This window comes from Sus scrofa, chromosome 6 (assembly GCF_054392235.1).
Source record: "Sus scrofa isolate SSC_HxYL_T2T_F1_AM1 chromosome 6, Sscrofa_HxYL_maternal_Yorkshire_Landrace_v2.0, whole genome shotgun sequence".
Taxonomy (NCBI): domain Eukaryota; kingdom Metazoa; phylum Chordata; class Mammalia; order Artiodactyla; family Suidae; genus Sus; species Sus scrofa.
Window position 1 is genome coordinate 140,165,784 of NC_139388.1, and position 27,389 is coordinate 140,193,172.

The following is a 27,389-nucleotide window of genomic DNA, read 5'->3' on the forward strand; positions in this document are numbered from 1 at the left end:
ATTGTCATTACTCTAGGAGTTGGATCTGAGAGGATAGTGCTGTGGTTTATGTCTGAGAGTATTTGGCCCATGTTTTCCTCTAGGAGTTTTGTAGTATCTGGTCTTATATTTAGGTCTTTAATCCATTTTGAGTTTATTTTTATTTATTTTTTATTTATTTATTTATTTATTTTTGTCTTTTTGCCTTTTCTAGGGCTGCTCCCACGGCACGTGGGGTTCCCAGGCTAGGGGTCCAATAGGAGCTGTAGCCGCCAGCCTACGCTAGAGCCACAGCAACATGGGATCTGAGCCGTGTCTGTGACCTACACCACAGCTCAGGGCAACGCCGGATCCTTAACCCACTGAGCGAGGCCAAGGATTGAACCTGCAACCTCATGGTTCCTAGTCATATTCCTTAACCACTGAGCCACAAGGGGAACTCCAAATGTGATTTTATTCCTTTATTTTTATTTTTTGTCTTTTTTTTGCCTTTTCTAGGACTGCTCCTGTGACATATGGAGGTTCCCAGGCTAGGGGTCTAATTGGAGATGTAGCTGCTGGCCCACACCACAGCCACAGCAACATGGGATCCGAGCCACATCTGCAACTTACACCACAGCTCACGGCAATGCTGGATCCTCAAACCACTGAGCAGGGCCAGGGATCGAACCCACAACCTTATGGTTCCTTAGTTGGATTCGTTAACCACTGAGCCACAATGGGAACTCCGAGTTTATTTTTGTTTATGGTGTTAGGAAGTGTTCTAATTTCATTCTTTTACATGTGGCTGTCAAGTTTTTGCAGCACCACTTATTGAAGAGACTGTCTTTTCTCCATTGTATATTCTTGCCTCCTTTGTCATAGGTTAGTTGATTCTAAGTGCGTGGGTTTAATTCTGGGCTCACTATCCTGTTCCACTGATCTATATTTCTGGGGTTTTTGGCCTATGCCATATGGTTTTAATGACAGAAGCTTTGTGGTATAGTCTGAAGTCAGGGAGCCTGATTACTCCAGCTGCATTTTTCTTTGTCAGGATGGCTTTGTCTATTCTGGGTCTTTTGTGCTTCCAGACAAACTTTAAAATATTTTGTTCGAGTTCTGTGAAAAATGTCCTTGGTAATTTGATAGGGATTACATTGAATCTGTAGATTGCTTGGGTAGAGTGGTCATTTTGATAATATTGATTCTTCAACTCCGGGAGCATGGTATGTCTTTCTATCTGTTTGTGTCATCTTTGATTTCTTTCATCAGCGTCTTACAGTTTTGAGAGTACAGGTCTTTTGTCTCTTGAGGTAGGTTTATTCCTAGGTATTTTATTGTTTTCGATGCAGTGGTAAATGGGATTGTTTCCCTACTTTATCTTTCTGATCTTTTCCTGTTAGTATATAGAAATGCAGTTGATTTTTGTGTTTTAATTTTCTATCCTGCGACTTTGCCAAATTCGTGGATGAGCCCGAACAGTTTTCTGGTAGAGTCTTTAGGATTTTCTAGGTATAGTGTCATGTCATCGGCAAACAGTAATAGTTTTACTTGTTCCTTTTCAACTTAGATTCCTTTTATTTTTTTTCTTCTCTGCTTGCCATGGCTAGGACTTCCAAAATTACTCCTCAGCAGGAATTCTTTAAGTTTTTCACCATGGGGTATGATGTTGGCCGTGGGTTTGTCACATATGGCCTTTATTATGTTGAAGTAGGTTCCCTCTATGCCTACTTTCTGGAGGGTTTTTATCAGAAATGAGTGTTGGATTTTGTCAGAAGCTTTTTCTGCCTCTACTGAGAGGATCCTATAGTTTTTATTGTTCAGTTTGTTAATGTGGTGTATCACACTGATGGATTTGCAGACACTGATGAATCCTTGCATCCCTGGGATAAATTCCACTTGATCATGATGTGCAGTCCCTTTAATGTATTGTTGGATTCGATTTGCTAGTATTTTGTGGGGGTTTTTGCATCTGTGTTTATCAGTGAAACTGGCCTGTAATTTTCTTTTTTTTGTGGTATCTTTGTCTGGTTTTGGTATCAGGGTGATGGTGGCCTCATGGATTGAGTTAGGGAGTGTCCCTTCCTCTGCAGCTTTTAGGAAGAGTTCAGAAGGCTAGGTGTTAGCTCTTCTCTAAGTGTTTGATAGAATTCACCCGTGAAGCCATGTGGTGGTGGACTTCTGTTTGTTGGAAGTGTTTTAGTCGCAGTTTCAGTTTCCGTACTTGTGATTGGTCTGTGCGTCTTTTCTCTTTCATCTTGGAAGATTGTCCTTTTCTAAGACTATGTCCATTTCTTCTAGGTTGTCCATTTTATTGGCATGTAGTTGCATGTAGTAGTCTCTTATGATCGTTTGTATTTCTGTGATGTCTGTTGTAACTTCTCCTTTTTCATTTCTACTTTTATTGATTTGAGTCCTCTCTCTTTTTTTCTTGAAGAGTCTGGCTAAGAGTTTATATAAGTTTTGTTGATCTTTTCAGAGAACCAGCTTTGAGTTTCCTTGATATTTTGTATGGTTTTCTTTGTTTCTGTTTCCTCTGTTTCTGCTCTGATGGTTATGATTTCTTTCCTTCTGCTAACTTTGGGTCCTGTCTGTTCTCCGCCTAGTGGCTTTTGGTATAAAGTTAGGTTGTTTATTTGAGCTTTTTTGTTTTTGTTTGCTGAGGTAGGCTTGTGTTGCTGTAAACTTCCCTCTTAGAGCTGCTTTTGCTGCATCCCATAGGTTTTGGATTGTTGTGTCTTTGTTGTCATTTGCTTGTAGGTATTTTTAAATTTCCTCTTTGATTTCTTCAGTGATCCATTGGTTGTTTAGCAGCATGTTGTTTAGTCTCCGCATGTTTGTGTTTTTGCAGTTTTTTCTTGTTGATTTCTAGTTTTCTAGCATTGTGGTTGGAAAAAATCCTTGCTATAATTTCAGTTTTCTTAAATAGGCTGTGGTGTGATTTGTGGCCCAGAAAGTGATCCATCCTAGAGAATGTTCTCTGTGTACTTGAGAAGAATTGGGTATTCTTCTTCTTTTTTTTTTTTTAATGGTACCATCAGTCCTTTATTTTATTTATTTATTTTTGTCGTTTTGCCTTTTCTAGGGCCGCACCTGCAGCATATGGAGGTCCCAGGCTAGGGGTCGAATCAGAGCTGTAGCTGCCGGCCTACACCAGAGCCACAGCAAAGCAGGATCTGAGCCACATCTGCAACCCACACCACAGATCACGGCAACATTGGATCACTAACCCGCTGAAGGAGGCTAGGGATCGAACCCGCAACCTCATGGTTTCTAGTCAGATTTGTTAACCACTGAGCCACGATGGGAACTCCAGAATGGGTATTTTGTTGCTTTTGTATGGAATGTTGTATAAATATCTATTAAATCCATCTGGTTGAATGCATCATTTAAGCGCTATGTCTTCTGGAATAGGATTTCTTTTTTGATAGTTTGCAGCTGGCTGTAATTTTTTTGCTTTTACAAGAGAAGGTGAGCTTCAATCCTTCTACCTCACCATCTTAATCCTAATCTCTAGTTGATTTGCAATGTTTTGTCAATTTCTGCTGTACAGCAAAGTGACTCAGTCATACATTTGTATACATTCTTTTTCTCATATTGTTTTCCATCATGTTCTATCACAAGTAATTGGGTATAGTTCCCTGTGCTACACAGCAGGACCCCATTGCTTATCCATTCTTTTTTTTTTTTTTTTTTTTGTTAACTTTTTAGGGCCACACTTGCAACATATGGAGGTTCCCAGGCTAGGGGTCAAATTGGAGCTACAGCTGTTGGCTCATACCACACTCATAGCAATGCAGGATGCAAGCTGCATCTGTGACCTGCACCACAGCTCATAGCAACACCAGATCCTCAACCCACTGAGCGAGGCCAAGAATCAAACGTACATCCTCATGGGTACTAGTTTGGATTTGTTTCCTCTGCTTCACAGTGGGAATTCCTGCTTATCCATTCTGAATGTAATAGTTTGCTTCTGGTAACTCCAAATTTGTAGTCCATTCCACTCCCTTTCTCTCCCCCTAGGCAACCACAAGTCTGCTCTCCATGTCTATGAGTCTGTTTCAGTTTTGTAGATAGGTTCCTCTTTGCTATATTTTAGATTCCACATGTAAGTGATATCATATGGTATTTGTCTTTCTCTTTCTGACTTCACTTAGTATGAGAATCTCTCATTGCATCTATGTTACTGCAAATGGCATTATTTTGTTCTTTTTTGTGGCTTGGAAGTATTCCATTGTGTACATATACATCTTCTTAATCCATTCATCTGGCAATGGACATTTAGGTTGTTTCCATATCTTGGCTGTTGTGAATAGTGCGGCAATGAACAAAGGGGTGCATGTATCTTTTTGGATGAAAGTTTTGTCTAGATATATGCCCAGGAGTGGGATTGCTGAATCATATTGTAGTTCTATTTTTAATTATCTGAGGTACCTTCTTACTGTTTTCCATAGTGGTTGTACCAATTTACATTCCCACTCATAGTGTAGGAGGGTTACCTTTTCTCCACATGCTCTCTAGCATTTCTCTTTTGTAGTGTTTTTTTTTTTTTAGGAAAGAGACTGCAGGCTTAAGAACACTTCTTTATTAACCATGTGATTCAGGCTTTCTCTCTCTCTCTCTTTTTTTTTTTTTTGTCTTTTTGTCTTTTTGTCTTTTCTAGGGCCGTTCCCGTGGCATGTGGAGGGTCCCAGGGTAGGGGTCTAATCAGAGCCATAGCCGCTGGCCTACACCAGAGCCACGGCATCGAGGGATCCGAGCTGTGTCTGCGATCTATACCGTAGCTCACGGCAATGCCACCAGATCCTTAACCCACTGAGTGATGTCAAGGATCATACACACAACCTCATGGTTCCTAATCGGATTCGTTTTTGCTGTACCACAATGGGAACTCCTCTTCTGCCTATTTTGAATTGGGTTGTATGTTTATTTTAATTTTGAGCTGTATGTGTTGTTTGTATATTTTGCAAATTAAGCCCTTGTTGGTTGCATCATTTGAAACTTATTTTCTCCCATTCTGTAGGTTGTCTTTTTGTTTTTTTATGGTTTCCTTTGCTGTGCAAAAGCTTGTAATTAGATTAGGTCCCATTGGTTTATTTTTGCTTTTGTTTCTGTTGCCTTGAGAGACTTGACCAAGAAAACATTTGCTGTGGTTCATGTTAGAGAATGTTTTGGTTCTGTTCTCTTCCAGGAGTTTTATGGTGTCTTGTCTTACATTTAAGTCTTTAAGCTATTTTAAGTTTATTTTTGTGCATGGTGTGAGGGCGTTTTTAGTTTCATTGATTTACATGCAGTGGTCCAGTCCAGTTCATTAGTCAGTTTTTATTCTGGAAATCATGAAACTTAGAAAAGCTAAAATAATAGTATGATAATTATCTGTATGCACTTCAGCTAAATTTATCATTGTTAACAACTTAACGTTTTATTATTTTGTCCTCTCCCTCTTTCCCTTATCTTTTTTCCCACTCTGCTTAGCTGTTTTAAAGTAGGCTGTAGACTTATCACCTTTATATATCAGTAAATATCTCCAAAAACAAGGATATTCTTCTACATAACTTTAAATACCTTACTATATTCCCACAGTTTGACACTGATACAAACAGTAATATGATATAATCTACAATCCATATTAAAAATTTTTCTGTCTGTACCCCCAAGTATCCATTTAACTCCCTGTGGAATCTAATTTCAGATTATGCACTGTTTTTTGTTGTCATTTCTCTATATCTAATCTTAATCATTGCCTTGTAGACTTTTCCTTAAAGGGTCATATAGTAAATATTTTAGGCTTTGGAATCAATTGCATTTTACAACTACTCCACTCTGTCATTGTAGCTAGAAAGTAGCCATAGACATTTTGTAAAGAAATGAGTATAGTTCAGTTCTAATAAAACTTTATTTATAAAAACAGGCAGGCTGTGGATTGTAGATTCCTGATCTAGAGTAGCTTTCTTCTTTTACAGGGGTGTGTCTTTAATGCCAGTAGTTAATAACTATTTTAAGAATCAGGCCCTTTTTTTTTTTTTTTTTTTTGCTTTTTAGGGCTGTACCTGTAGCATATGGAAGTACCCAGGGTAGGGGTCGATTTGGAGCTGCATCTGCCAACCTATGCCACAGCCATGGCAGTGTGGGATCTGAGCCACATCAGTGACCTACACCACAGCTCACAGCAATGCCAGGTCATTAACCCAGTGAGAAAGGCCAGGGATTGAACCTGCATCCTTTTGAATATTAGTTGAATTCATTTCCATTGCACCACAATGGGTACTCCCCAGGCCAATTTTTTTGGCAAAACGTCTCTCAGTCTAGATTTTAAAAAATGTTTCCTACTTAGTTCTTTAAAATTACAGATGCTGGAGTTCCCTTGTGGCTCATCAGTTTAAGGATCTTGCATTGTCCCTGCTATGACTTGGGCCACTGTTGTGGCTGAGGTTTGATCCCTGGCGTAGGAACTTCTACATGCTATGGGTGCATCCAAAAAGAAGAAAAAAATGCCATGTAAGCTTTAAGAGTTGTTACCACAATAGTATTGGAAATCTGACTTTTTGATAAAAAATTCTGGGAATTTTTAGTTGGGAATAAAATCTTTCTCATCTCCTCTCCCTCTCTCATTCTGTCTCTTACAGTGTTCATAATATTACTGCCTAGAAATTGGACAATATGATTAAACATCTAGGTTGCTGATAACTTGGTATTCTCTTTCAGACATTAGGATTTTTACCTGTATACTCTTTCATATAAGTGTTTTTAGATTCACAGAAATGAGTAACGAATTCAAGAGGGCTTCAATAATAAAAGGTAGTGAAAATAACTTAGATACAGATTTGACAAGTTTCTATATTTTAGCCAAATGTAATTCCTCTATATAAAAGCTAAAGTTCTCTTTATTTTCTGTTGAACACGTGAAACAAATAAAGTTAACAGTTCTGTGCTGTAGGTAAGCTTGCTGTTTTTAGCATTGGATTCTGCTTTGGAACAAGATAACAAATATTTTTAATAGATTTAATACAAAGATGTCTATGTGGAGAAGCTATAACTATACTTGGATTGATGCAGATGTATATACCTTTTTTTTTTTTTTTTTTTTTCTTTTTACGGCTGCACCTGTCTCATATGGATGTTCCCAGGCTAGGGGTCGAATTGGAGCTGCAGCTATAGGCCTACGCCATAGCCACAGCAACATTGGATTCAGGCTACATCTTTGACCTCCACTGAAGCTTGTGGCAATACCAGATCCTTAAGCTACTGAGCAAGGCCAGGGATCAAACCTGCACCTTCATGGACACAGTGTTGGGTCCTTAGCCCACTTAACCACAGTGGGAACTCTTGTCTCCATATTTTTTAGTCTTTCTGTCCTTTTACTTGGTTTAGTGAGTAGCAGAATTGAAAGTACCATGTTTTATTGGAGTTGAAGAGCTTTAGGATTTTTAGTGTTTGGATTTTTCAGTGTCTCTGAATATCTGTAATGATTGAGTGCTGTCCTGCTTTTAATGGTTTTGACTGAGACAAGGTTTTTCTTCATATTGTGCTTTTATCACAATTTGATTCTCATTTGACCCTTTATACCTGATAAAATAAAATAAGTCTGTTTCCTTTTCCTCATAGTTGTAGGTTAAATATTGAAATAGTTTATTGGTCCATTTCTTGGCTAAATATTCTCAGAATCTTTATTCCTCACATCACATTGTGAAATAAATGGTTGGCGCGATCTGTACTTTGGTTTACTTATCTGTGAAATAAGGATAGTGGTACCCGTTTATTATAAGACTTGAGTTATTACCCATTATATAATATATAGTACATATTCAGTAAATGATAGACACTGTTGTTATTTCTTATTACATAGTTTCTCATCCATTTTGTCTAGACAGGTTATGAACCTGTTTATCTTTCAAAGCAGAGCTGAATTCAGTAGAGGATATGATCCATTTAGGGTGTTCACTCCATACTCCTAAAAGTAAACAGATGTAGTGAAAGTCAGTTTAGACTTAGCTTCTGTAACTTATCCAGGAGGGACTTAATACAGCCCATGCTTTCCAATTCAGTTCTAACTTTTAAATGAAGTATCTCTAGCTTGAGAGGAATTTTACCCTTCAGTGTTAGCAGTTTTTACCTTACTTATTAAACATTTCACGGGAGATTAATTTATAAGGGACTACTTGAGGGAAAAAGATAGGTTTTAGTTTGGATGCTGAAGTAGGGTTCTGATAGAGGATGTCATGTTGCAATTACGCCGTGGTTGTGAACTTCAAGATTGTGTTGTTTTACTTTTGAAATTTCTGCCTATTTGCTGACTTCTGGACTTAAAAGTTTCAATATACTTTTTTTTTTTTTTTTTTTGCTTTTTAGGGCCGCACCCACGGCATATGGAGGTTCCCAGGCTAGGGGTCGAATTGGAGCTACAGCTACCGGCCTACACCACAGCCACAGCAAAGCCAGATCCTTAACCCACTGAGCGAGGCCACGGATTGAACCTATGTCCTCATGGATGCTAGTCAGATTTGTTAACTGCTGAGCCATGATGGGAACTCCTCAATATCCTTTTTTTAAATTTACTTTTTTAATTACTCAAATGAATTTATTACATCTATAGTTGTATAATGATCATAACAATCTGATTTCACAGGATTTCCATCCCACAGCCCAAGCACATCCCCCACCCCCCAATATACTTTTGATTACACAGAATATCTGCCCATTCATTTGTTCATTCAAAAAATATTTATTGAGTATCTTTGTGTTGGGAAGTTTGCTGCACATTGGATAAACAAAACAGTGAACTTTCCAAATGTATTTGCCGTTGTGGAGTTTATGGTCTATGGAGAAACAATGAAATTTATTCAGAGCCATAAAGAAAAACTGTGCTTCACTAATACTTTAAAGACCTAATGACTTATTTTGAAGTGAATTTGGAATGCCTTGTTTTTTATTCTTTTTGCAAAAATGTATTTGAGCATTCAGGGCTTTGGGGCTCACATGTTTCCATATGTGTCTTGATATTTGAAATTAGACATTAGTTAGAGATGCAAGAAAATTTGAACCAGGGAGAGAGAGAAAGAAAGAGAGAGAAAGGGCGGGGAGAGAGGGAGGGAATATGTACAGGTAGTAGATTTGTGTGGGTAAAATTATATGTTAGCTGTGCTAAATAGATTGTTATAGGCAAGGAAGTAAAAAATATATGTCATTTCATCTGTAAAAATGTTTAATCTGTAAGAATTGACAGGAAACTAAACTTCCTCTAGAATGGAGGTATAACAGAAAAAGCAAAAGAGAATCATGACAAGTAAGATCATGTCTAAATTAAAATTATTGACAGTTCTTATAACTCTGGTCAAGAAAATGTGTCTCTGATTTCTTATTCCAGCAGAGTACAACAGAGGGGCTGAATTTGGTGATCCCTCCTGGTGCTAAAAATCTTATGATTTTAACAAAAAAATTTTTTTTAGCTCTTTCTTAATGTCTCTGATTGCCTGGAAGTCGAGATGCTTTCTCAATTTCTATACCAGTTTAGGTTCAAGAATTAAAAACTTAAGATGTGGGGATAAGGCTTTTGCTTTCTCTAACTGATATTTTCTGACTAGGTACTTCATAACTCAGGAAGACCTCATTTATTCCCAGTAATGTGTTTTACTAAACTCTTTCAGGTAACTTTACAAAGACTGAGTGACTTAATAGTAGATCATGGCTTGAACTCAGTTTTTATTTATTGTTGTTACTAGAAAATTTTAATGAGGACTTTTTTTTTTTTTTTGTCTCTAGTTATCAGAGACTGTTGCAGACAATTGCTGTCCTTGAGGCTCAGCGTTCTCAAGCAGTCCAAGACCTTGAAAGTTTAGGCAGACATCAGAGAGAAGCACTAAAAAATCCCATTGGATTTGTGGAAAAACTCCAGAAAAAGGTATATACTGAGTACTTTTTAAGATTAATTGAGATACAGTGATAATAACTTGGTTTATTTGTTTTTATATGAATATATATTTTTTAATGTTTAATTTTTTTCCGTTTTGTAATTAACCATATTATGGATGGCAGGATACTGTCTTCCTTCACCCCTACCAAACAGGCAATAAGATATACCCCAGTGAAAACAATAGTCACTTTAATTGGATATTTGTATAGGAACTTGATGTCTTGCTCCTTGCCATTTTTTACAATCTTTTTCTGTTACTTTTTTCCTTCCTCATCTTAAGGATGTTTTCTTTCTAATGCTTTCAGGACTTCCGTATTAGTGAAACTAAAAGAAAAAGTACTTTAGCATTTATTAACTGCTTTAGTTGGGAGTTACTTTTGTAACTCTTCACATATTGAAATAAAAAACAATGGTGATACAAACAGAAATTCTATTTTAAATGTCTTTAAGGTTATGCTTGCCCAGTCTATGAGAATGAAGTATAAATTTTACTCAATTTTGAAATGTCCTTTTATTTTAGTGTAAAAACTCTTTATAATTTTCTTTTTTCCTTAAAACTGAACTTTCATATTTAGCAGTTAACCATTTGAAAGTGATTCAAGTTTTTATAATTTTCTTAGTATGTAAACATGAAGATAATATATGTGTGTATTTTTGCCATAGTATGTGTATTGAATTAGGGACACATTAATTATTCAGCAAATTTAAAAGTTATAATATTAATCGGCATTGTATGAAAAAATTAAAACTGAAGAACTATGAAAAAAATCTTTTTCACCTTAAAAAAACAAAAATTTACCCTGTATAGTATGAAAAGTGTAGTTATTACTTACTGGTTTTTAATGAGTCACAAAAGTGGTCTACCAGATGTTGAGAGAATAGTCCTGAGAATTTCATTTTTTTTAATATAATTATTATTGGGATTTGGATTCTTCTAGTTATATTAGCACCACGCTCTAACCAACTGAGCTAACTGGCCTGTGTGTTCTTCTAGTTATATTATCCACTTGGCAGATACTCCTTTTTCTCCATGCTTTTAGAACATTGACTATCTTAATGGATGTAGAATCTATATATTGATTTATTAAAACTTGTAAAGTTTTAAAACCTCTTTGTGCCCTTTTGGTTACATTGGGCCCATTTAGGCTGCTTATTAATTATGTGTTGCTGTATTAAACAGTTTTCTGATGCAAAAAAATGTAATACTTACAGTGTTTACTTATAATGGATTCAGCTAAAACCCCTCATGGTATTCTAACATTAATCTCATTTTATTTATTTTCTTGGGTGGGCAAAAAGTTGCAATTATTCACATTTACTAGCTGTGTATGTGGTTGGTTTTTTGCTAGTTTTCCATTTCTATGTTTAGTTTTGAACTGAATTTCTTTTCATTTTTATCTCAGAAACAGAAATGTGATATTGACCATCTTAAGAATTTTTTCAAAAATAATGCAGATGTATATTAAATCCCAGATACTTTGGTAATCACGAAAGACTTACGTTCCTTGGAAAGAAAATTTTCTGCTGGATTTAGTTTAGAAGTTTGGTTCTTCTCTTTTTCTGTGTTTGTACATTTATGTATTCGTAATTTGCCTATTTTGGGGGTTTGGGGCTGTGCCTGCAGCACATGGAAGTTCCTAGGCTGGTGATTGAACCTGCGCCACAGCAGCAAACCAAGACACGGCAGTGATGACACTGGATCCTTAATCTGCTGAGCCACCAGGGAACCCCGATTTGCCTATTTTCTCTAGGTTTACCATAGTAGTTATTGATATGTGATCTCTTTGTTTTACTGGACATCTAAAAACTCCTAATTAAAACTAAGGAAACTTGGATTGTATATGGGTGTATAGAATGCAGGGAACATTTATCACTTGCTAACTTTCTTTGATATTACCATCATTCCTTTAAAAGACACTCTATTCTAATTTTTCAAAAGCTGAACCTTAGACTACTATATACTGTTATGATGATGCTGATAATGTAATATGTCACAAGCAAAATAAAAATTAAGAATTCTGTATCACAGAGTCGATTTTGCTTGCCAGCTTTGTAATTTCTTTTTTTTTTTTTTTTGGTCTTTTTTTCTATTTCTTGGGCCGCTCCTGCGGCATATGGAGGTTCCCAGGCTAGGGGTCTAATCGGAGCTGTGGCCGCCAGCCTACGCCAGAGCCACAGCAACGCAGGATCCGAGCCACGTCTGCAACCTATACCACAGCTTACAGCAACGCCGGATCGTTAACCCACTGAGCAAGGCCAGGGACCGAACCCGCAACCTCATGGTTCCTAGTCGGATTTGTTAACCACTGCGCCACGACGGGAACTCCTGTAATTTCTGACTTGATCTTTTTCTCAGTGTTTTATTATGAAAAAGGTTAGTACAAAAAATGTTGAAAGTTTCTATGTAGTTAACACACACACACACACATATATATCCCCTAGATTCTGCAGTTAACATTTTACTGTATTTGTTTTATTCTATGTCTTAAATCCTGCCATCCATCATTACATCTTATTTAAATGTGGAATTCATTTCATGCATTCCAAAGTTGCAAACATATATACTTCACACAAAGACATTTCAGATGCATATCGTTAACTAAAATTATTTTTAAAACTTTTTTAGGTGAAATTTACAAACAATGACATTCACAAATCCTAATTTTACCATTATATGAGTTCTGACAAATACATCCATCTATGTAATCCAAATCCCTATCAAAGATTGTCTTGGCACAGTGGAAACGAATCCGACTAGGAACCATGAAGTTGTGGGTTCAATCCCTGGCCTCGTTCAGTGGGTTAGGGATCTGGTGTTGCCATGAGCTATGGTGTAGGTCGAAGACACGGCTTGCATCTGGCGTTGCTGTGGCTCTGATGTAGGCCAGCAGCAACAGCTCCAGTTCGACCCCCAGCCTGGGAACCTCCACATGCTGTAGGTGCAGCCCTAAAAAAACAAAAGACAGAAAAAAAAAAAGAAAAGAAAAAGAAAAGATTGATCGTAGGCGTTCTGTTGTGGCTCAGTAGATTAAGAACTTGACATAGTCTCTGTGAGGATGCGGTTTCAGTCCCTGGCCTCACTCAGTGGGTTAAGGACTCGGCTTTGCCATAGGCCGCAGCATAGGTCACAGATGTGGCTCAAATCTGGTGTTGCCAAGTCTGTGGCATAAGCCACAGCTGCAGCTCCGATTTGTCCCCTAGTCTGGGAACTTCCACATGCCACAGGTGTAGCCATAAAAAAAACAAACAAAAAAAAGGCGTTCCTGTCATGGCGAAGTGGTTAACGAATCCAACTAGGAACCATGAGGTTGCGGGTCGATCCCTGGCCTTGCTCAGTGGGTTAAGGATCTGGCGTTGCTGTGAGCTGTGGTGTAGGTTGCAGACATGGCTCATATCCCACGTTGCCGGGAATCTCCATATGCCGCGGAAGCAGCCCTAGAAGAGGCAAAAAGACAAAAACAAAACAAAACAAAAGAAACACAAAGATTGATCATAGTCACCTGGTTTGAGTAATTATGACAATTAATAACTTCTATGAAGGTGGTTGGCAGAGTAACTGAATTCCAAGATGTAGTTTTGATTCTCAGTGTCATAAGTTTTTTGTACACGTGCTAAGAGTTACATAGTGTGAAGATAATTACTTGTTTTATGGATAAATCAGGAACACGAGGGTGCATTTAAAATGAATTCTGTATGTCAAATTATATTCTATTTCAGTCAAACACATTTCATGTGCTATTCTTAAGTGATAAGAACCTTTCTTTGTTATTTCTGTTTAAAGTGTATTAGTGATAAAATACATAAAATTAGTATGAATATATATTTCAGCTTTAGAGCTCTGTCTAAAAGTAGTGCTTATGTTTTAAGTTCATTTCTCCTTTACTTGGCTATCATCTCTACCACTTATTGTTTAGACGATATCACCTTAATTTTATTGGCTTTTGGCTTCAGACAGTGAATAGAAACACCCAGTTGATGATGATTTAGATTTGGAGTCATCTGAAAATTTGAGTGTAGTTGACAGTTTCTTGAATCATATTTAGACTGACACTTTCTTATTTTTTTTCCCCAGGCCGATATAGGGCTTCCATATCCACAGAGAGTTGTTCAATTGCCTGAGATTGTATGGGACCAATATACCAATAGCCTCGGGAACTTTGAAAGAGAATTTAAAAATCGTAAAAGACATACTAGGAGAGTTAAGCTAGTTTTTGATAAAGGTAAGAAATTACGTGCTAATAATTTAAGTAGAGAAATACCTGGCAAAATCTTTAATAATCCTATACATGGTCTTCTTTTTAGTAGGTTTACCTGCTAGACCAAAAAGCCCTCTAGATTCTAGGAAAGATGGCGAGTCCCTTTCATACTCTATGTTGCCTTTGAGTGATGGTCCAGAAGGCTCGAATAGTCGTCCTCAGGTAAGCAGTACAAAGTGTTGGAATAGGCAGAACATTTTAACATTTTGCTGGTTTGTAGAGTTGTTGTGAGGATTATAATGAATAGTACATGTATATACCTACTTCAGTGCCTGACATACTATAATATTTACTCTAAAAATGAGAGTTCTTTGTGTATAGTGGAATGCAGCCAGGATTTGAATTCTGGCTTTGTTGCTGTTAGAGGAACCTTGATAAACATGTGGGTTCAGAATGAAAAAGTAACATTTCCTTTTCATTAAAATGAAAAATCTATATCACAGGATTGCTAGAAGTATAAAACCAAATGAAGTAAAGGAATGTGAAACATTTTGTAAATAGTAAATGATGTATACATTAAAAAATAAATTTACTAACACTTTGAAATTAATAAAAAATTCCATAATTTCTGTGTTATTTGGCTAAATCAAAGGGTAGTCTTTTGTTTTTTTTCTCTCTGACAAAAAGCTTTGTTTTATATGCAGATGATAAGAGGACGCCTGTGTGATGATACCAAGCCTGAAACATTTAACCAGCTGTGGACTGTTGAAGAACAGGTAATAGATATTTATAAATTTTGTAGGTTAAAAAGTAATATACAGTTAAAACTAGAGTAAGCCTTATGAATAAAGTTGTGTATTATTGTATCTAATTCCTTTTAGCCATGAATTTAAAATATTTAAACATTTCTTTTTGCTCACTTCAAGAATTTTGGATTCTGGAATATATGAATTCTGTTTGGGGGATGAATTTTAAAGACGGAACATGGGTTTGGGGAAGGGGGTGGTTGAAAAAATAGTGAAACAGAAGTTCCTGTTGTGGCTCAGTGGTAACAAACCCAGCTAGCATCCATGAGGACTCAGGTTTGATCCCTGGCCTTGCTCATTGGGTTAAAAATCCCTCATTCCTGTGAGCTGTGGTTTAGGTTGCAGACATGGCTTGGATCCCACATTGCTGTGGCTGTGGTGTAGGCCAGCAGCTACAGCTCCAATTCAACCTGGAAACTTCCATATGCCGCGGGTGCGGCCCTAAAAAGACAAAAAAAAAGAAGAAGAAGAAGAAAGTAGTGAAACAGGAGTTCCCGTCGTGGTGCAGTGGTTAACGAATCCGACTAGGAACCATGAGGTTGCGGGTTCGGTCCCTGCCCTTGCTCAGTGGGTTAAGGATCCGGCGTTGCCGTGAGCTGTGGTGTAGGTTGCAGACGTGGCTCGGATCCCGCGTTGCTGTGGCTCTGGCGTAGGCCGGTGGCTACAGCTCCGATTCAACCCCTAGCCTGGGAATCTCCATATGCCGCGGGAGCGGCCCAAGAAATAGCAACAACAACAAAAAGACAAAAGACAAAAAAAAAAAGAAAGAAAGTAGTGAAACAGATGTAATAAAGTTTTTGTAGTGCAGCTTTGGGAGACAGAAAAACCTGGGGCCAAGTAAAGTGAATTCTTGTTTTTGTTTGGAGGGGACACAAAGCCAAGGTCAAATGTTGTCTTACATTTTGGCATACAGCTAGGACTGTTAGTGGGTAGGGTTTGAGACACATCTCTGTCTCATAGGAGGTTAACTGCGCAGCTGTAATGTGTTAAGCAGTTTATAAAAAGCTTTAGGAACTGACTTTATTTCAAACATACAGACTTGTCTGCATCTTTAGTACTATAGGAGAATTTAGGAGATAGGTCAGAATACTAAAATGAAATATTTGAATAAAGGACCACACCAAGGAGGAAAAAGATCACTCACAGTATTATTTCTAAATTCAAATGGTTTTTTCAGATCCATAGTGGGAAGTCTAAACAAGAGAAAGAAAATGTAGTCAGCGGAAATCACTAAGATGTGTAAAATATTAGTTAACTAATTAATTTTTTGGTGAGGGGTGGTTTCTTTTTACTGACGTGAACAGAAAATCTTTATAGGTTTTATTCTCTAATGTCATTTTCCCTGTGAAGTCTTAAATTCCTTATTAGAAATTTTTCCTACTATGAGGATTTCTAGTTGACCTAACCCCCAAAGTTGGAGAGGGGAGTATTATAGTTTAAGATGAAAGGTGAATATATTTAATTAGGAACTCAGTATTAAACTTTCTCAAATTTGGTCTTTGGTTTGGCTTAGAAAAAGCTTGAACAACTACTCCTGAAATACCCTCCTGAAGAAGTAGAATCTCGACGCTGGCAGAAGATAGCAGATGAACTGGGTAATAGGACAGCAAAACAGGTAATTGAGGAGAAAGCCCCATATTATTGGCATGTTTTTGATGGTTCTTATTTTATGAAGTTTCTTTTTTAAATGCAGCTGAAGTCAGCAGATATACCTGTCATATTTAGCTGCAGAGTGCCATAGTATTTGGAGTTTTAAAAAATAATATTGTGTATTTTTGTGTAGATCTTAGAAACAACTTGAGGTAATTCTCCCTTGTATTATTACTACATGCTAAAACGCAAAAATGTAATGGACTTAGTGTCTCTTGAATGTTTAATGAGTACACCAGTTACGTGGTGTTTGGTTAGACTATACCAATAGATTGGTCAGTATTTCCTGGTTGTCTTTCTAAAAAAAAAAAAAAACCAAAAAACTGTTTTCTCCTTCCCATTCCCATTGATATTAATAGATGTGTTTTTATGGTACAAGCAGAGTGTTCACAAGTTGAAAATGTGTTTAGCTTTGGAATCAAATTTAGTTTATTTTAACAAATTTTTGGTCTAGATTTAAAAATTACATGTCTTTGGTGGCAATTTAAAATTATGTCTAAATTTGTGATAAATTTTAAGTTAGTATTCATTAAGATATGAATGTGGAAGTTCCCATCGTGGCTCAGAGGTTAACGAACCCGACAAGCATCCATGAGGACACGGGTTTGATCCCTGGCCTCGCTCAGTGGGTTAAGGATCCGGTGTTGCTGTGAGTTGTGGTGTAGGTCGCAGACACGGCTCGGATCCCGAGTTGCTGTGGCTCTGGCATAGGCTGGCAGCTACAGCTCTGATTCGACCCCTAGCCTGGGAACCTCCATATGCCGAGGGTACAGTCCTAAAAAGACCAAAAAAAAAAAAGACGCAAATGTATGTTTTAACTTTTAAAAACTATCTGGTATTGCATGTCTTGTCATTTATCATGTTAAAAGGCCTGTCATGTTTCCTTAGGTTGCCAGCCGAGTGCAGAAGTATTTCATAAAACTAACTAAAGCTGGCATTCCAGTCCCAGGCAGAACACCAAACTTATATATATACTCCAAAAAGGTAAAAGGAAACAGTAAACCTTAGATCTTAAACTCATCAAAGTCACAATTACTGTGTAAAAGTTTATATTTTTATCAGAACAGATTTCTTTTATTTTTAAAATGTCACTCTATGCATTTTGTTATATAGGGCATAAATACATGGTAGGAGCTTCAGTGATGATTATTCATTATTTTCTTAAGAGTAAGGTTAGCTTAGGAGAATGAGTACCATTTGAAAGATTTTCGATTGAACGTGTTTCAGAAGGGCCTTTGTGATGCTGAAATTTTTAGGATTTTGATTCTTTAATAAACACAGTCTGTTTTATAGATATGCTCTGTATCCCAAAATAGCAGTGTTTGTTAAGCTATTTAATCCTCACTACAATGCTAGAAGTAGAGGCAGTATCACCTTCACTTTACTCATGATAATATTAATGGCTATTATTCTTACTGTTGAATGCTCTCCAGTAGGTACTGTTCTGTAACCTTCTTAGAGATGAGAAAATTAAGTACATTGTGTAAATTTGTCTAGTCACATATCTAGTAAGTCTGGGAACCATTGATCTGATTGTGCTCTCAAGCCTTTTCCACTATTCTCTGCTGTTCCATACAGTGAAAAAGCTACTGCTCCTCTCCTACATAGAACGCTGCATCAAATTGTAGCTGGTTTTTTGCTTTAATTGCATGAAAAAAAGCGCATGATTGGCCTTCTTCTATTTCCTTAACCATTCTGATACTTCTGCTCCCTGACAACTGCCATCCTTCACATAACAAAAAGCTAAGGGTGTATTTAATGATGTTATCCTTCCTTACTGAAGCTATTGTACATATTTTACATTGAGAATATTGTCTGTGTAGCTCCATGTTTTACAAGTTTTGTTTTTATTCTTTTTACCAAGCTTTTGAAACTTATTGTGTCATTTGTTTTCAATATTTTGGATATTTCCCCCCCCCCCCCAGATACAGTATTATCTATATTGGATATATAGAGTTCATGCTACAACTTTGAAATGTTGGAAATTTGATAACCAACATTGAACTTAACACTCTAATTTTCTTAATTTCTGTGTTACCTTTAGATGTGTTGTGCACCTGTTATTTTCACCACTAAGACTAGATGATGATAATGAAGGAATCCTTAAGAAATCTAATGTGCTCCCTCCTTTGTGTACTCTGAATTTTAAGTTAATAGACATTTTGTCTGGAAAAGTCTAGCCCAGTCATAGATATAGTGATTCCTTGCCGTAGTTAGAGTTTGAATTTTGAAATGAAATGATGGTTCTCCATGTAGCTGAGGTTATTCTCTGTGGCTGTGCTGTCAGTGAAGAGAGGCAGTCTGCACAGCAGTTCAACGGTGAGGGCTTTGGCACCACACAGGCCTAGTTTGTAATCTTGGTTCTGCCACTGTCTGCCTGCAACACCTTGAACAAGAAAGTTAACCTCCTTGTGCCTCCATTTTTTTCACCTTTAAATTAGATGTGATGGTGGCTACTTTAGAAGCATTTTGAAGATTGAGTGACACTGACATAGAGTAAGCAATCAGTGTTAGATAATATTTTCAGACATTTATCATGTCAGGGAGATTTTCCATTTATTTGTTAGTTTTATATCTGGCTTTGGCTAACTTCATCCTCCCTGATCATCGGTAAGATGATCATAAGGGGGATTCAACATGTGAACGCCAACAGTGAGATAAATGTTGGGGATACAGATATGAGCTAGGTTATGTCCTCTAGGTAGGTATCCCCTCTGCATTTCTGTGTGTTGTGTTCATTTGGTTTGGTTTATTTTTTTTTTTAAGACTAATTGTATTTTAAAAAATTCAGATAACATAGAAAAAGCAACCAGATAAGAGTATGCTGGAGTTCCTGTCGTGGCGCAGTGGTTAACGAATCCGACTAGGAACCATGCGGTTGCGGGTTCGATCCCTGCCCTTGCTCAGTGGGTTAAGGATCCGGCGTTGCCGTGAGCTGTGGTGTAGGTTGCAGACGTGGCTCGGATCCTGCGTTGCTGTGGCTGTGGTGTAGGCCAGCGGCTACAGCTCCAATTAGACCCCTAGCCTGGGAACCTCCATATGCCACGGGAGTGGCCCAAGAAAATGGCAAAAATACAAAAAAAAAAAAAAAAAAAGAGTATGCTGAAAGATAGAGGTGCAGTCCTTATTCGGCAGGCTGTCAGGAAGTAGCATCTGTATTTTTATATTTTTGATTCTTTCAATGATTGTCCACTATCCCAATTAAAAATTTGTTTTCTCACTTAGTCTTCAACAAGCAGACGACAGCACCCCCTTAATAAGCATCTCTTTAAACCTTCCACTTTCATGACTTCCCATGAACCGCCAGTCTATATGGATGAAGATGATGACCGATCCTGTTTTCATAGCCACATGAGCACTGCTATTGAGGAGACGTCAGTAAGTTATCTATTTATAGTATATATATATGTATTTATCTGTGTATTATACAGATCAGGATATAAAGCAGGAGCATCAGGATTTCCTAATTATTCCTCCTCTTCAGAGAATGTTGCTTTCTTTTAATTAACTTGTTTTATAATGGGCTTAAACATTTTTTTTTCATAAAGAAATCTTCTAACATACACAGAAATGAACTGTGCTACACCCATTATCCAACTTCAGAAATTGTCAATTTGTGGCAGTCTTGTTTTCCTGTATACTTTCTACTCACACCAACGCCATCCTGGATTATTTTGGAGCAAGTCTCAGACATTATACACTGTCATTATCATGTTTATTAAAAGGTAGTACTTTATATAATCAGATATATAATCAGTTCTTATTTCCCCAATCATAAAATGCAATAAATTTACCCTTGCCCTCTTTTTCTTTCTCTCTTCTTTTCCCTCTCAAAATTTTTTGTTGAAAAACTGTTATATGTCTTATAGAATTTACCGCAGTGTGGATTTTTTTGTTTACCATCTTTTTGATATCATTTAACCTGTTCCTCTGTTCCCTGAATCTCCTATAAATTGATAGATCTAGGAATTCCTGCAGTGGTACAATGGAATTAGTGGTGTTTCTAGAGCTTTGGGACACAGGTTCAGTACCTTGCCTGTGGGTTAAGAATCCTGTGTTGCCTTGAGGCAACTCCTGACCCAGAAACTCCATGTGCTGCTGGGCAGCCAAAAAAAGAAAAGAAAAGGAAAAAAAAAAAAAAAACCACCAAAAAAAAAAAATTGATAGGTCTAGTTAATCAATCAGGTTCAGATTTATTTGGGGGATTTTTGTTTGTTAAAGTCGGTAGGACTATTTTGTGTATATTTTCATCAGTCTGGATGTCATTTTTTGACATAGCAGCCATTGATCATTGCTTAGATCCAGTAATTCATCAGATGGTACAAAATAGTAATGTTCTTTCTTCATTTATTTGATAGGATAGTTTGTAAAGTAAATCCCTCTTATCAATGATTTGATTACCTTAAGGTAAATACAGAAAAGGCAGCACAATTGCTTGATTCTTTATTTTCTTGTTTTTAAAATAATGAGTTTAGAGTTCTCTTGTGGTTAAGGATCTGATGTTGTCACTGCAGCAGCTCAGGTCACTGCTGTGGCATGGGTTTGATCCCTGGTCCAGGAACTTCTACATGCTGCAGGCACCCCTCACCCCCAAATGAGCTTATTCTCTAATATCCTCCAAAAATTCCTCATGAGATTTTAAAAATTTTCTATTTTTATGAATTGTTGGACTTAAATATATTTAATGTGTTTCAGAATATTGATATTATTGTCTTTATTAGTGTTCATATTGGCCAGTTGACACTTAGAACCTATTCAAGTTGGGTTTTGAGTTTTGATAATACTCTAGGAGTCTTTTTTTTTTGGTCTTTTTAGCTATTTCTTGGGCCGCTCCCACGGCATATGGAGGTTCCCAGGCTAGGGGTCTAATCAGAGCTGTAGCTGCCAGCGTAAGTCAGAGCCACAGCAACGCGGGATCCAAGCCGCTTCTGCAACCTACACCACAGCTTACAGCAACGCCGGATCGTTAACCCACTGAGCAAGGGCAGGGATCAAACCCACAACCTCATGGTTCCTAGTCGGATTCGTTAACCACTGCGCCACGACGGGAACTCCTCTAGGAGTCTTTTATAGCTTACATGCTATCTGGTAGGACAGAGAAATTCCAGGCTTATCTCGTATATTTCCTGCTTCAGACCTACAGTCAGTTTAGCTTTCTTTTATTGAGAAATTGTATTTGGAGGGTATATCCTGATCTAGGTTTTTTCTTGCTACTGGATTGATCATTGTATCTAGGCCTATATGGCAGACAGAACTGACAAATATATTATATATTTGATCAAGTTAAAAAACAATCATAAATGCATATTTTTATTTCACATTCATCCTAAGGCCTATGGGAAAATTACTTATTACCTTTATTGATATTTAATAACGTATCTTTTTTTCTCGCCTGTTATAAATCCTGGTTATCAGTGTTATCACAATATAACTCTCATTTTCTCTGTCTCACACTGCTCATGGTAGTCTCAGAATTTAATAATACCAACACTGCCATCAACAATATAACTACCAAAAACAGGGGTTTTTTTGGGGGGGGGGTCAGTTCTATTTTTGCCTTAGGCTATATATCCCACTACAGAAATAAAGTCGAATTACACTCTTTAAATCCTCTTGGACTAAGTCGTCTTTGTGTTGTCATTGACTGGATGCTAATTTAGTTTAGTTCATTATTTTACTCTCTGTTCATAAAGATTCCTTTTTATTGCTGTTAATATTTTTTGTTTTACTGTGCTAAAATAGTTCCTCGATAACATGATTCTGATTCCTCATTTAAAGGACCTTTTTTAATATCTTTCTTAATACTTTGATTATGTATGATAATTGGAAAAGGAAATTTTTTTTTTTATGGAGATGGATATTGTTTTATTTTTTTTTGTCTTTTTTGCCATTTCTTGGGCTACTCCTACGGCATATGGAGGTTCCCGGGCTAGGGTTCGAATCAGAGCCATAGCTGCCGGCCTACGCCAGAGCCACAGCAACGCGGGATCCGAGCTGCGTCTGCGACCTACACCACAGCTCACGGCAACACTGGATCCTTAACCCACTGAGCAAGGGCAGCGATCGAACCTGCAGCCTTGTGGTTCCTAGTTGGATTCGTTAACCACTGAGCCACGATGGGAACTCCAGTAGGATATTTAAAAGAAGTGTGTTTTGAGAAAATTGACAGTAATATCAGTATCAAAATAGAATATAATTGGTTGAATTTGATTTGTTTGGTTTATTTTTATTTATTTATTATTTTTTGTTTTTGTAGTTTTTTAATTGTTATTTCCCCAATACAGATTTTTTTCAACTGTACAGCATAGTGACCAAGTTGCACATACATGTATATACATTCTTTTTTCTCCCATTATCGTGCTGTGTCGTAAGTGATCAGACATAGTTCTCAGTGTGGTTTATTTATTTTTAAATAAGCAGCATTTCATGTCATTCTGTTACTTTAAAATAGCTATTTAAATGTATATTTATGAATCCTCTGATGTGAAATTTATAGATTTCAGTTTCTTTTCAAAAAAGCAGTAGCTAGAAGGGTTCCCACTGTGGCTCAGGGGTAACGAAGCCGACTAGTATCCATGAGGATGTGGATTTGATCCCTGGCCCGACTCGGGGGGTTAAGGATCTGGCATTGCCATGAGCTGTGGTGTATGTCACAGATGCGACTTGGATCCTGAGTTGCTCTTGCTGTGGCGTAGACCAGCAGCTGCAGCTCTGATTTAACCCCTAAGCTGGGGAACTTCTGTATGCCTCAGGTGCTGCCCTAAAAAAAGCAAAAAACAAAAGAAAAAAGAAAGCAGTATCTAGAGAGACAATATGCTTGCATGTAAATACTTCCTTAGTTTTATTTTATGTTATTTTATTTTTTATTTCTTTGCTTTTCAGGGCTGCACCTGAAGCACATAGAAGTTCCCCGGACTAGGGGTCGAATCAGAGCTACAGCTGCTGGCCTACACGACACCCACAGCAACTTGGGATCCAGGTTGGATTCATTTCTGCTGGGCTACAATGGGAACTCCACCTCCTTAGTTTTAAAATCTGTATTCTGTTACAGCCTCCTTTGAAATTAGTCATAGTGTTTCCACTTTAACTAAATTTAAAATGATTATAACTAGGAAATCTATTAATATTTTAAAAATATGTTTTTGTTTATTTTAAGGGAACACTGGTTTATAAAATATGTTTCATGTGTACAGAATTTTTATTCAACCTAAGTGTATGTACTACAGTGTGCTCACCGCCAAAATTAGTTTCCACCCTTTACCATGCATTCGACCCTGTTTACCTATTTCTTCCTCCCCTACCACTCTTCCCCTCTGTGGGAAGAATACCAATCTGTTCTCAGAACCCCAGTCTGTTCCCTGTACCTGTATATGTTTTGGGGTTTTTTGTTCATTTATTTTTTAAAATATTTAACATATGAGTGAAATCATGGTATTTGTCTGTCTTCTTCTGACTTATATCACTTAGCATAATTCTCTCAAGGTTCATCTTTGTAGTCACAATGACAAGATTTTATCTTTTTTTTTATGGTTGAATAGTATGGAATTTTTATTTCTAATTGTAGCAAGTACCCATAACATACAATTTACTACCCTAGCCAATTTTAAGTGTACAGTTCAGTAGTGTTAAAGTACTTTACATTATTGTGTAACCACTCTCCACAGCTCTCTATGTCCTGTAAAACTGAAACTCCATGCCCAATAAATGTTATTTCCCCTATCCCCTTCTCCTTCCAACCCCTGTCAACTGCCATTCTCCCTTCTCTCTCTCTGAATTTGACTGTTCTGGGTACCTCTCTAGATAGAATCACACAGTTTTTGTCCTTTTGCGTCTGGCTTATAGCACTTAGCATAATGTCTTCAGGGTTCTTCCATCTTACAACATGTCACAATTTCCGTCTTTTTTCTTTTTTTCTTCTTTTTTTCTTTTTTGTCTTTTTGTCTTTTCTAGGGCTGCTTCCCGCGGCATATGGAGGTTCCCAGGCTAGGAGTCTAAGCAGAGCTGTAGTTGCTGGCCTACGTCAGAGCTATAGCAGCTCAGGATCTGAGCTGCATCTTCCATCTACACCACAGCTCATGGCAATGCTGGATCCTTAACCCACTGAGCAAGGGCAGGGATCGAACCCGCAACCTCATGGTTCCTGGTCGGATTCGTTAACCACTGCGCCACGATGGGAACTCCAATTTCTGTCTTTTTAAAGACCAAATAACATTCCATTGTATGTGTATACCATGTTTTATTTACCCATTTTTCTGTCAGCGGACACTTGGGTTGCTCCCAGCTTTTTGGCTATTGTGACTAATGCATGGATGTACAAATACCTGTTGAGTCTCTGCCCTCACTTCCTCTGGGTATATACTCAGAAGCAGAATTGCTTGATCATATGGTAATTCTGTGTTTCATTTATTGAGGAACCGCAGTGCTGTTTTCCATAATGGCCACAACATTTTACATTCTCATCAGCAGTGTACAAAAGTTTCAGTTTCTTTGCTTCCTTGCCAACACTTGTTATTTTCTTTTTTTTTTTTTTCTCTTGGTAGTAGTCATTTTACTAGGTGTGAGGTGACAACTTTTCTTAATCTTGTTGACCAAATTTAATAATATCTTTAAACTTAAAATGCAAATTAAGGAGTTCCTGTTGTGGCTCAGCAGTAACGAACCCAACCAGTGTCCATGAGGACACAGTTCAGTCCCTGGCCTTGCTCAGTGGGTTAAGGATCTGGCTTTGCCATGAGCTGTGGTGTAGGTTGTAGATGTGGCTCAGATCTGTAGCTGTGGCATATACCACTATCTGTAGCTCTCATTCAACCCCTGGTCTGGGAACTTCCATATGCCACAACTGTAGCCCTAAGAAAGCCAAAAAAAAAAGAATTTTTTTTTAATTTAAAAATTTAGTACAGTTTGTATTTATGTTTGCCTAAAATATCTGAATTTAATACATTTTATTATAAAATTTCTTACTACATTATTCAGTTATTTAGGTCACATATTTACTACTATTAATGTATTTCTTACATTACTTGTCTTTCTCAGTGGTAGCATACACAGGAAGCTATCATTTAACATCTTTAGTTGACAAGAATTTGCAGTGGATGAAAGATAGTGGGAGAAAAGGTAGGCGAAGTGTGAGATTGTAAAGAATATTCATCCATTTGAAGACTTTGGACTTACATGGTAGACGGTCAGGAAGCCATTTTTAGCAATGGTGGGGACAGAGGAATGAGTGGATACTATCAGTCCTCTAGAGATTTTAAAAAGTATTAAATAGTGATAGATTTTGCTTTTTAGGGCCACACCTGTGGCATATGGAAGTTCCTAGGCCAAGGGTCCAATCGGAGCTGTAGCTGCTGGCCTTCACCACAGCCACAGCAATGCAAATCCAAGCTATGTTTGTGACCTGCAGCATAGCTCATGGCAACGCTGGATCCATAACCCACCGAGTAAGACCAGAGATCGAACCGGCATCCTCATGGATCCTAGTTGGTTGGGTTCATTACTGCTGAGCCATGACAGGAACTCCAGAATTTGTTGTATTAGATATTAGTGAAAAATTAAGGATAACACTCAGATTTAGGCCTTGGGCTGCTGAGTGTATTAGGAGTTAAATAGACAAATCTGGATTCAAATCACTTCACTCTACAACTAATTAACTTTGTAACCTTGAGTAAAAGTTATAATTTCTATAAACATCAGTTTCCTTGATATAAAATAAGCATAGTAGTTAATAATACTAACATGGGGAGCAAGAGGAATGGGAGGTACAGGGATTGTTGGGTCCACGATTGAGAGTTGATGGAACATGGAGTCAGTTAATTGTGGATGCTGTTAGGAGGGATGTGGAAATTAGTGACCTTGGGATCATTTGTGAGGGAACAAAGGAAAAAAATGGATCCTGCACAGCAGAACACAAATGATTTGGGAGAATAGGATAAATATCTGTTAGACTGGTGAAGAAGAGCTTCCTACACACCAGGAAGAAGTAGAATATAGGGAGTCTTTCAAGTATCCATGAGCTTTTTGGGGTGGGATTGAATCTGCTTTAGTGTATGACAGAGGCGGGAGTTGTGCCTTTTTTTCCCCCTGGTCCTTTCATTATGAATTCACCTTCTATAGTTCAGTATTCCTATTGCATTAGGAAGCCCTCCAGAAGTATTAGTCTAAAATATTGCAGCTAGCAGTGCTGATTTTCTGTGAGCCCTAAAAGGTGTGGTATCTTAAAGGTGAAAAATATCTTGTCAATAGAAAAATATTCTGTATCAGTTCGTTTAAATTATCAAATGAGCATTTTTGTTTTGTGTTCTTTTCAACAGGATGAAGAAAGTATTCCTATCATGTATAGGAATTTACCTGAATATAAGGAACTTTTACAGTTTAAAAAGTTGAAGAAACAGAAACTTCAGCAAATGCAAGCTGAAAGTGGATTTGTACAACATGTGGGCTTCAAGGTAAGTTCTACTTCATTTATCTATTTGTTTAATCTTTGAAAGCATGATAAGAGATATTTAAGGTGATTTTCAGAGCTTTAAACTCCACAACTTTTAAGCACACAGGTAAAAGTAAGTTTAGCTCTTGTCCTGTTCATTTATACGAAGTAGTGTGCCATAGTTATTGGTGTAAAGAAGCTTATGATTCAGTAGAGAGAAGAAAATATAAAGATATACTTTGAGGTAAAATATGAGATGAGAATTTATTGAGATACAACAAATAAAAATTAATTGTATGTATTTAATGTGTACAAAAACTTAAGGTATAAGAAAAATTCACCTCGTGTGGTTATCTTTTTTCTTTTGAGGTGAGAACATTTAATGTCTGTTCTCTTAGCAAATTTCTTTTTTCTTTTTTTTTTTCTTTTTTCTTTTTATGGCCATG

General features: G+C 37.3%; 1 protein-coding gene across 16 annotated transcripts in view; it reads left to right on the forward strand.

Moving 5' to 3' along the window:
- The window catches only part of ZZZ3 (zinc finger ZZ-type containing 3), a 135,836-nt gene that overhangs the window by 103,382 nt on the left and 5,065 nt on the right, over window positions 1-27,389 (forward strand). For 6 of the 16 annotated variants that reach the window (XM_005653415.4, XM_013996149.3, XM_021096454.2 and 3 more), the window contains 8 exons: window positions 9,718-9,856; window positions 13,941-14,088; window positions 14,171-14,286; window positions 14,769-14,840; window positions 16,384-16,485; window positions 17,409-17,504; window positions 19,746-19,898; window positions 26,831-26,965. In XM_005653415.4, the coding sequence (XP_005653472.1) occupies window positions 9,718-9,856; window positions 13,941-14,088; window positions 14,171-14,286; window positions 14,769-14,840; window positions 16,384-16,485; window positions 17,409-17,504; window positions 19,746-19,898; window positions 26,831-26,965 (961 nt within the window). Of the gene's footprint in view, window positions 1-9,717; window positions 11,899-13,940; window positions 14,089-14,170; window positions 14,287-14,768; window positions 14,841-16,383; window positions 16,486-17,408; window positions 17,505-19,745; window positions 19,899-26,830; window positions 26,966-27,389 lie in introns of those variants that run through there. The other 10 variants (XM_013996150.3, XM_084964632.1, XM_021096458.2 and 7 more) reach the window with 3 other exon arrangements.